Genomic DNA, 11609 nt, shown 5'->3' with positions numbered 1-11609 from the left:
TTTTGGTTCCTAATACTTCATTTCCACTGGGCATCAATGAATAAGGAGCAAATTTGAGTGAATAATTGTTCAAAACTTGGTGGATGAAATACTGTCAGACCCCGACATCCATGGGGATACATTCCTGAAAAATGTCGCGAATGTCGGGGCATTGCCTCGATAAGAAAAAGGGGGATAGGTTCCCAGCAGTTCATCATTCATGAAGGAAAATTAAAAATCCTGTACAGACCGCGAATACGCCCGCAAAAAAACCGCAAATACATGAAGCATAGGGTTGTGAATGTAAAAGCAGGTCAGAAAAACCACAGATATGGCTGCCAAAAACCACGAATACATGAAGCACAGAGCCGCGAATGTAGAAGCAGGTCACATTTTATGAACCGCGAATATGCACGGTCCGCGAATAGCAGAACCGCAAACGTTGGGGTCTGACAGCATTGCATTTACACAAAGAGTTGACAAGCCGATGCGATCTTTACTTCATCAAAAGTGAGTGACTCGAGTTGATTCAACAAATGCTGACATTGGTTTTGGTGCCAGTCACCAATATCGACTGATGAGAAATATTTATCAAATTTGTACAGTTATTTATGATCACATCGATTCATAATTATTCTAGCCTGAGTTGTGAATTTGAATTATGATTGGCAATAATTTTCTCAGAGGTCCACTGTTTATTGAAGCATTTTCGGCATATATTTATTAACTATGATAACCTCTGAATAGTTTAAATATGGGGGCTGGCAGGAGAGCTCAGAGATGACGTACATGCATTTGAGTTGTCTCGTCTGAGTATGATTCCTGACCCGACTATAAACTGTCTTACTGATGCTTCACAGGCATATTGATGCTTCATCGATGAGTGCGCCGGCCCTCAGAGGGATGCTAACCTGAGGACCTATTTGCGAGCATTGGCTGGAGGGTGTTAAAGATCCCATGGTTTCTTTTTGCAAGAGTGACCTGAATCAAATTCCAAATTCCTGACTTCCTATTGCCTGTGATTTTGGCAGGATCACTAAAGTCACACTCAGACATTACAACCAAGATCCAATGTTGCGAAAGAGTCCAAAGCATCAGCATTTCCCATCAAGAGGCTTAACTACAGGGCTTTCTGTTGTCTAACCTGAGTAAAAAGTATAGCCTCTTTGCACCCCCTGCCATTTTGTTCTCTGGCATGATTTTTTTTAATACCTTTTCAGAGGAAAACAAGCTCGAATGAGCTAAGATCCTCGTCCTCTTAATGATGACGTCATAAAAACGAATATGACGTCATTGTGATGTATCAGGTCAGGTAGGTCAGGTATGGGAGCATGTGCCAGAACAGCGCGTTGCTGCGTCCACTTTCCGCCGGTACTCCAGGAGCCTCCGTCTGGCCATCCCCCAGGCAGATGCCAGGCCCATCCCCATCTCCTTGAGATGATGGTCAACCTGCTGCAACCACGAGGCATGTGGTCGGCCCACTGGCCTCCTCCACTCATGAGACTCCCTCGCTGAGAGAATCTGGTGAGCAGAATCAGCGTCAGGAAAACGAGCCACATGTCCATACAGCGCAACTGACGCTCACGGACTATGCAGGTAACAAATCTCATCCGAATTTCTCTCAGCAACCGCTCGTTGGACACAAAATCTGACCAGCGATAGCCAAGGATTCTCCGAAGAGACCTGGTACCAAAGGAATTAAGTCTCCGTCTCAGATCCTTGGTCAGAGTCCAAGTCTCGCATCCATAGAGCAAGACTGGAAGTACCAAGGACCTGAAGACTCGAACTTTCGTCCTCCCGCACAGGTACCGGCAGCGCCACACCCCATGATCCAGTGAATCCATGACTACCCAGGCCCGACCCAGACGTCTATTGACCTCTGACTCGCAGCCAGCAGAGACATGAATATCACTGCCAAGGTAAGTGAATCTCTCCACGACCTCAACATCCTCACCACAAACAGACACAGACAGGACAGCAGCATCCAATATGTCACTGAAAGCCTGGATCTTAGTTTTGACCCAAGAAACCCGTAAACCCAGCGGCTCCGACTCCTCATTCAGCACCTCAAGGGCCCCCAAAAGGATGTCTAAAGTCTCCGCAAAGATGACTGCATCATCTGCAAAGTCAAGGTCCGAGATCTTGACATTCCCAAACGATGCACCGCAGCTAGATCTCTCCGACATCCTCCCGAAAATCCAGTCCATACAAGTGCTGAAAAGTGTGGGGGCCAGTACACACCCCTGACGAACTCCAGTAACAACTGGAAATAAGTCAGAGATGGTACCACCACACTTCACAGCACTATCAGTACCAGAGTAGAGTTCAGACATCAGATCGATCAGTTTTGGTGGCACCCCACGAAGACCAAGAATCCTCCAGAGGACATCCCGATTCACTGAATCAAACGCTTTACAGAGATCAACATAGGCTGCAAGCAGCCCCTGCCGAAACTCTCGTCTGCGTTCGGTGAGGACACGAAGGGCAAGGATACGGTCAATCGTTGACCTCTTTGGTGTAAAGCCTGACTGCTCTGGGCGCTGGTGCTCAAGCAGATGGTGGCGAACCCTATCAAGAATTATCCGAGCAAAGACCTTGCCCGGCACTGAGAGCAGCGTCACCCCTCGGTAGTTGTTGCAGTCTTGGCGATCACCCTTCCCTTTCCAGAGAGGGACAACAAGGCCCCTCTTCCAGTCAGTTGGGATGATGCCTGTGTTCCAGGCAGAGCACAAAACTGCATGCAATGACACGAGTGCAGCATTTCCACCAGCCTTGAGAAGTTCAGCATGGATGCCACAGATCCCTGGAGCTTTGCCCCGTTTCAACTGGTTCACCGCAGCCCGTGTTTCCACAAGCGAAGGTGGACCACAGTTGATTCGAGGGTCAGCAACAGGGATTGTAACACCCTTGACGTCCAACTCGACAGCTGGGGGATCAGCCTGGTACAACCGCTCAAAGTAACCGGCCCAGCGGGCCTTCACTTCAGACTCCTCTGTCAAGAGCCTACCACTCTCCACTCCAACTGCAGTGCTCCGAGGGATGGGCTTGGATGAACGCAATGCGCGAATTCCCCTGTAAGTGCGACGAGAACCACCTGTCCACAGGTGATGCTCTACCCCCTCACAGATTCCTCGCACATAGGCCTCCTTGTCCACCCTCAGTGCACGTACAGTTTTACGCCTCAGCTCCCTGAACAGCTCAGCTCTGCCATTCAGCCTGGCCCTGCGACTCTGGTCAATGGTATCCAGTGTCCCTTGAGAGACAAAATTCTTCTTTGCCCTGCGGTGAGCTCCAAGACATCCACCGGCAACATCAAGGACGGTGGTCTTGAAGGCGCTCCACAACTCTTCAGGACCCCCCAAAGCACCCAGACCCCCCAAATGTCCACTCAGCCTGTCCGCAAACTCCTCAGCTACTCTCTCATCCCTGAGCTTGCCAACATCCAGCTTAGGCTGGGATGGTACCATTCTCCAGGATTTAAGGTGCAGCTTTAGAGTTGCTACAACAAGCCTGTGGTCAGTATTGAGGAACTGAGCACTCCGGTAAACCCTGCAGTTCTGGATCATCCTCCAACGACCGTCAATGAGGACATGGTCAATCTCCTTTGCCACACCGCCAGCGTTGGAATACCAAGTCCAGCGATGAGCTTGTGGGCGCTGAAACCATGAACCAGCCACCCTAAGTCCATGACTTCTTGCAAAGTCAAGGAACTTAGTGCTATTCTGGTTCATAGTTCCTGACCCATGGGGACCAATACACACCACATAACCATCCCTATCAGTTCCAGCCGATGCACTGAAATCCCCCAAGACTAGAAGTGTATCTCGTCTGGGGCACTGATCAACCACAGACTAGAGCGTGGCGTAGAATGCATCCTTCACGGTGAGATTACTCGCCTCAGTCGGAGCATAAACAGAGACCACGGAAATGACACCTAAGGAGTGACGAATCCTTAATCTCATAATACTCTCGTTGACCGGTGTTACCTCAATTATCATTGGGGTCAGCTTATTGGACACAGCTACAGCAACTCCTTGGGTATGGTGACCATCAGAGCGACCAGACCAATAGTAGGTGTAACCACCCACCATTATCTCGCCGCAATCCGGTCTCCGAACCTCAGAGAGAGCTGCAATCCCAATGTCCAAACGCTTGAGCTCAGATGATAACAGAGACAGGTGATCATCCTCTCTTAGGGATAGGGCATTCCAGGCACCCACCCGAAGGGACCGCCTCAGGTTAACCCAAGGAGACCGCCGTCTGGTGGACGACACCTCAGCACCACTCCGACACACTCTCCTGCAATCTGACCCAGGGATGTTACCCCGTGGTTTCCCTCCTATCATCAAAGATCGGGGGTCCCGAAGGCTTTGCCCCAATCTCGTCATCCGGTGAGCTGCCCTGCGAAGGGAAGCTGCACAGGAGGTACTCCCACGGAGTGGGTTTTCAGATTTTTTTGCGTTTTTGCGTTTTGCGGAATGAAGGGTTTTACGGTGGCCGGAGTGCAAATCCTGCCACCAACCTCCTAATGAAAGTAACCCAAATTCAGGAGGACGTCCGCAGACACAGTTGGGCACTAGATATGGATGGCCGTTGGCTCACAAAGAGCTACTCCGCCCTTTGACAGGTTTTGTTTTTAATCCTGCTGGGTGTCCATATCCAAACACCCTCCTCACCAGAAAACCTGGTGGGGGAGACGGTTTAGTCGCCGACAACCCGACCATGGAACAGGTTAGTACAGGTTTACATGGTACCTGTAGCAGGTCACAGATCGAACCTGACCTGACAAAATCGAACCTGACCTGTATCAGGTTTGCGATAAATAATTATCTGTGCTAATGCCCGGCTTGATTCCAGCAAACAAAATTCAAACAGCTTGCCTAGTTTCGGAGATAATGGTATAGGCGATTTCCATTAGCGGCGATATTATGACGTCAACTTTTTTTCTAGGAAGAATTTCCAAAATCGGAGATGGTTACTGCCTGCTCATGGGCTTTCTGCATATACATGGCAAGTTTCACGAAGATCCAATGAAAACCGAGGGTTGTGAAACAAAAAATGTCAAAAAATAGGAATGACGTCATAACAATTGATATGACGTCATAGTGATGTATCGTATGTGTGGTAATTCATCTCTGCTAATGCCCTGATCGATTCCCGCAAACAGAATTCAAAAAGCTTGCCTATTTTGAGATAATTTTTTAGGCGATTTCCATTAGCGGAGATATTTTGACATCATAACTTTTTTTTCTCGGAGGAATTTTCAAAATCAGAGATGGTTACTGTCTGCACAGGGTATTTTTACATATATATGCCAAGTTTCAGGAAGTTTCGATGAAAACTGTAGGCTGTGAAACAAATTAGTTTCAGAGATAATGGTATAGGCGATTTTCATTTGCGGCGATATTATGACGTTAACTTTTTTCTAGGAAGAATTTCCAAAATCGGAGATGGTTACTGCCTGTGCATGGGCTTTCTGCATATACATGGCAAGTTTCACGAAGATCCGATGAAAACTCTGGGTTGGAAAAACACAAAATGGCAAAAAATAGGAATGGCGTCATAACAATTGATATGACATCATAGTGATGTCTCATATGTGCGGTAATTCATCTCTGCTAATGCCCTGATCGATTCCCGCAAACAGAATTCAAAAAGCTTGCCTAGTTTGAGATAATTTTTTAGGCGATTTCCATTAGCGGAGATATTTTGACATCATAACTTTTTTTCAAGGAGGAATTTTCAAAATCGGAGATCGCTACTGTCTGTGCAGGGTATTTTTTACATGTGTGAGTCAAAAGTAGCACCCGATTTCTGTTTTTTCTGCTGTCGGATTCTTTCTGGGAAGTCATGTTGTTAATAATTGTCTTGCAGATTATTAATTTTCGTAATTTATTTAGTTTTTATTTTGTTTTGCAGGTTATTGCTGCGAGTTTGGAAAGTTACTGAATTTGCACCAAATTAAGCTTAATGGCACAATTAACAGACACAATTGTGTCTACTGGGCTGCGAATAACCCAAGAATGACAGTTGAGAAGAAGGTAAATTTACCTGGCGTGACAGTTTGGGCAACCATATCTCCATTAGGGATAATTGGACCCTTTTTCTTTGAGGGATCTGTCACTGCAGAAATTTACCTGGATATGCTGCAAACCTTCTTTTGGCCCAGGGTACAAGATCAGGACTGTTAATTTCCAGCATGATGGAGCTCCACCTAATTATGGACGTTATGCTCATCATTGGCTTGATGAAAACTTTCTCAGAAAGTGGATCGGCCGCCGCGGTCCGATCGAGTGGCCGGCATGCTCCCCAGACCTTACACCTCCATATTTCTTTCTTTGGGGGCTCATGAAAGACCTTGTTTATCGTGAAAAGCCTCTTACCATTCAGGAATTGAAGACTCAAATCACTGCAAAGTTTGAGGAAATTGATATCGAACTCTGCAGACGTGTGTGCCGCTCTGTGCCTGCTCGGCTGCAATTGTGCATCGATCACGAGGGAGGGCACTTTGAAAATTGCAAGTAAAACAGCTTGGTACAGTTCCGTAATATTTTTTTCTTGAATAAATGGTTAAATAAACATGTCATTCATTTATTTCTACCTTCTTGTACACTGTAATACAAATGGCAAACAAACAATCAACTGACAAGTCGGGCTCTACTTCTGACTCACCCTGTATATGCCAAGTTTCAGGAAGTTTCGATGAAAACTATCGGTTGTGAAACAAAAAACAAAAAATGTCAAAAATAGGAATGACGTCATAAAAATTAATATGACATCATAGTGATGTATCATATGTACGGTAATTCATCTCTGCTAGTGCCCTGTTCGATTCCTGCAAACAGAATTCAAAAAGCTTGCCTAGTTTCGGAGATAATTTTTTAGGCGATTTCCATTAGCGGAGATATTTTGACGTCATAACTTTTTTTTTCTAGGAGGAATTTTCAAAATCGGAGATCGTTACTGTCTGCGCAGGGTATTTTTACATATATACGCCAAGTTTCAGGAAGTTTCGATGAAAACTGCAGGCTGTGAAACAAAAAAGTCCACAAGAACAACAACATGAGTAAGACTTGGAGATCCTCCATGAGGATCTAAAAAATAATCTGGCAACTCCCTCCAGTTTAACCTTCAGATATTGAAGCTCTCTGCTCACCTCCACTTTTGTACCTCCTTTTTCTCTGACCTGTTGAATTGCCACCCTGTTTTTCTCTAATCTTCCTCCCTCCATTACTGCATGGTTCTCGATGAATGCAGTTTCCTGTTGTCCCCTATTCCTACCCTTGATCTTTACTTCCACCACCTAAGGTGGAGGAGGTATGTTTTCACCCAGTCTGTCTGTTTTTGTTTGTTTGTCTGCGAGCAAGGTATCTCACAAAGTTATGTTCAGATTCAGGCAAAACTTGGTGGACTGGTCGGGTGTCTGCCAAGAATGAATTGCTTAGATTTTGGTGAAGATCCGGATCCGGCCTATCAGTGAGAAACAAAACGTAAACTATTCAGCCTGGCAGAGGTATGCACTCTACCAAGTGCCATATTACTTTTTTGCTGGTACCAACCCTTCTCTTTGTACACACTTCTTTATTTCAGATCCTATTTGAACATATGTCCTGTGTCTGTATGTTCCCCACTATCCTCCCATGTTTTTTTGGATTTCCTTCAGTGTGGCTTTCTTCCTTCAAGAGTGTCAACTCAATTGAAATAAATGATGATTCTCCTGTTTTCTACCCGTTGTCAGAAACTTGGTTGTGAAAGTTTGATGGGTTTCTTAGTTTTATGGTGCTCGGTGGTGTAATGGTTAGAGCATCCGCTCTGAGTCTGGGAGAGTCTGGAAGGTTGGTGGTTCAAACCCCTGCCGAGTCATACCAAAGACTTCTTTGTTTTTTTAAATGGCATGTGGTGCTTCCTTACTTGGCTGTCAGAATTTAAAAGGATAGAGCATGGACAAGCAATGCTGGGAAGGCAGTGGTAAACCACCCAGTATAATCCTTGCCAAGCAACTGCTTCAGCAGCACCAATGCTCTGTAAAGTTTTGTACATCAAATCAAGTGATGCAAGACCACCAAACTTTTTTAGTCTGCTTGATGAGTAATGAATAGCTGTTTCCATTGCACAGGCTGATTATGTGTGCTGAGTGTTTTTCCTCAAATAGGGAACCAAGACTTGTTTGTCTTGAATTATGGTGGCTCTTGTTTGGAGGAAAATGACGAATGTTGGTTAGTCAAATTAGTCCATAAAGTGGAAACAGTCCATGGAGGTCATTATGTGTTTGGCCACAACTCGGTTGATCAATCCTAAGCATAAATACCATGTAGAATTGTGATTATGCATTTGCTGTGCACACACAGAAAGGGAAGGGGGTAGGGGGTAGTGGGTGGTGAAGATTCTGTGATTTGCATTTGTAATATGCAGATGAGGTCTGTCCTTTCATTTGAGAATTTATCTTGGGAAGGATTATCGGTACTTCATTGAAATGATTTCACTCCGTCAGATTGAAGTTGCCATTGCTGTCAATCAATTTGCATTTTTGTTGGAGAAATTATTATCATTGAAAGCAAAATTTGCAAGGGTCTCCCCTGCTGCTTCGGATGTATACTAACATCAATTTCTTTGTTTTTCTAGCTTGAAGGTGAAAGGTTTAGAGAGGCCTGGCTGCTTGCTGTCCGGGCCATCGGATGCTGGGTGGATGGGGTACAGGAGTTTCTGTTTAAACAATTGCTCGGTAGCCGTGAAGAAATCCAATCAAAGCTGGAAAACATACAGGTTAGTTACCTCAACTTACTGGCTGCTTGCTTTGTGTGTCACTAACATCACACCTACAGGATTTGTGTATTTGGAGCCAAAGCAGATTACTTTACATGCTGTAATAAAAAATAAACTTACTTATTGCTCCTATCCCATACCCTATATCACCCATAGAATCAGTCCTGTTATCTGTGTCAAAAATTATTGCCATGGTGTGTTGTATTAATTTGTTAGATCTCTGTGGTCTTAATGGCTCAAATCTATGCAATCTACACATGTTCCTTTCCAATGGAAAGGCTTCTTAGCCCTCTCCAGATGATTATCTTGCACAAACATTTAGCAACTACAGAAATATGACCTCCTCACCTTGCTTAGCGGGTAGCATGTCACAAAGTTCCTTGACCAGCCTGGGAATTTCTGTTTGTTACAGTAGGTTGCCATATCTCTTCATTTTAATGCTATTAGACATAGCAAATTATTTATGTACAAAAAAATGGACATAGAAGCAACCAAGAAAGGCTATACAAGGTAAGCCCTTTGCTGTTTCAAACTCTACCCAAATTCCTATACAGCTATAGACATTCACAGGTAGTACATACATGAGAATCCCAAATGATACACACCCCCTCAGTGCCGAGCCAGTTTAATCACTTCTTGGCGAATCATCAGCGACGACATAGACAGAAATGTGCGCCACCGAGGCTCCCAAGCATGTACCAGATGCAATAGCAATAGCAGTCAATAAATAAATAACAAGACCTAATCACGTTTCTCACCTGTAATTGGAGGGAATAACCAATCAGGACTTACCTTGTGTAGCTTTTCTTGGTTCTTTTATCCAGCTTTCTTCGGTGGGAAGAGCATGGGGCGTTAATTAATGGAAATCCAAGCCACTTGGGGAAAATGATAAGGTGAGAGCTGATTGGTTATTCCCTCTGGTTACATTAATATCATTATTCTTGTTGGTTATTCAAAACTGTGACTCAAAAAACAAACTCAAAACTGTTATTTCCGGCACTCTGACCACTCACAGTTTGGAGTCGCACATTGATTGATGTATAACTGTAAGGTTTCAGTCACAAGTGGTTGGAAACTTGCTATGTTGCCTTGATGATGCCCTAATAAAGGCCAAACCGGTCGGTAACTGCATTTTTATTCACTTGTGACAGCTTCTGACATTATATATTACATTTACCATCGTTGTAATTTGAGCTGTGAGAAGCTCTCCTGGGAGCCGCAGACAAAACCATGCGTGCCATGGCAGTGACTTCACGGTGTTTGGCTCAGATCATTTATATATATATATATATATATATATATATATATATATATATATATATATATATATATATATATATATATATATCTTCTTCTTCTTCTTTCGGCTGCTCCCGTTAGGGGTCGCCACAGCGGATCATCCGTATGATCCGCATAGTGATTTGGCACATGTTTTACGCCGGATGCCCTTCCTGACGCAACCCTGGTCGCCTCTTACGACACAGGGATATGGTACACCTCTTTTAACCGGGGTATACACCGGCCCAGTATCCTGGTACTCATTTCGCCGACCTCGGAAGGATGACAGGCTGAGTCAACCCCCTGGTGTATTAATTCAGTAGCCCAACGGGGCTTGAACTCAGAACTTTTTGGATCCCAAGCCACTGCCCTAACCACTGCGCCAACACCAGGATATATATATATATATATATATATATATATATATATATATATATATATATATATATATATATATATATATATATATATATATATATATATATATATATATATATATATATATATATATATATATATATATATATATATCTGAATGCCACCATTTCTGATGCTGAAGATGATTTTGTTTCTGCCTTGATGTCCTCACATTTCTGTTTGTTGACGAACAAATCTCTGCTGAGCTTCTCTGTTTTGTGCTCTAAATGCAGTTAAATCACTAACAGACAAACTTGCTCTTCAGCTTGCCCTATTATTTTGATTCATTCTTAATCGTGCTGCTTTATGCTCCTCTGTCTCAAGAAATCACCCTTTTCACATTCAAAATGCAGCTTCTGATTCACTTTGTGTTTTCCGGGGATATGTGGTCTGATGAAAGAAAATGTTGAATTTATGTGAAAATGACTTTTTAAAATGTAATTTTGGTCAATGAATTGATGATGAAATGTACAGTATTTAAAATTGAGATTGGATGTCACAGTTTTCACGGAACAATGCTTAAAATCATTATGTTCATCGGTGTGCATTGTTGTACTCATCACCAATATCAAACAGTTGTGGAGCCAGGAAGTGAAACTTGTGTGCCATTATGTGTTCTCCCGTCACCAATATGATGTTCTTCCACACCAGGAAAACGTTATTTCACACTAAGAAACCGCTGTTCATTTCACACAAGCTTGAATATAACTCCACACCACCATAGCACGTCAACCACCATTTGCCTTCCTCCTTTCTCCCCTTCATTCTTTTTCTTCATTCCTTCATTCCTTAATTCCTTCACACGATCTCCCTAATACCAGAACACCATAGTAATGTACAAAAATCACATTGTTTATTATTAATTACCCCATGCACACAAAGCGAAAAGCAGGGTTAAGCAATTGGTTCATGTCTGTCCGTCCGTCTGTCCGTCTTATCAGTTTATGTTCATCAATTTACGATCGAGGAACAGCCTATTTAAATTGAATGTTATATGTTGAACATGAATCGAGTCATGTATAGAAACACCGAACCCAGAGAACACACCAATAAACACACCTTGGAAAGCCCTACCACACAATCCTCACCCAGACAAACTTGTTCCACCTGCACTTCAATCCCACCCATAACGGGCCCACATATCCAGATTACCCCACCAAGGAGTACTAACC

At 43.8% G+C, this 11609-nt stretch overlaps 1 protein-coding gene across 6 annotated transcripts in view; it reads left to right on the top strand.

Annotated features, from left to right (window-relative positions):
* The window catches only part of LOC147020621 (nesprin-1-like), a 464443-nt gene that overhangs the window by 207519 nt on the left and 245315 nt on the right, over positions 1-11609 (top strand). For all 6 annotated transcript variants that reach the window (XM_085896125.1, XM_085896126.1, XM_085896121.1 and 3 more), the window contains one exon: positions 8602-8742. In XM_085896125.1, coding sequence (XP_085752251.1) covers positions 8602-8742 — 141 coding nt within the window. The remainder of the gene's footprint in view (positions 1-8601; positions 8743-11609) is intronic.

This window comes from Eptatretus burgeri, chromosome 9, assembly GCF_056783735.1.
Source record: "Eptatretus burgeri isolate ZD-2024b chromosome 9, Ebu_testis_v1, whole genome shotgun sequence".
Lineage (NCBI taxonomy): Eukaryota > Metazoa > Chordata > Myxini > Myxiniformes > Myxinidae > Eptatretus > Eptatretus burgeri.
This window is presented reverse-complemented; position numbering and strand designations above follow the sequence as displayed.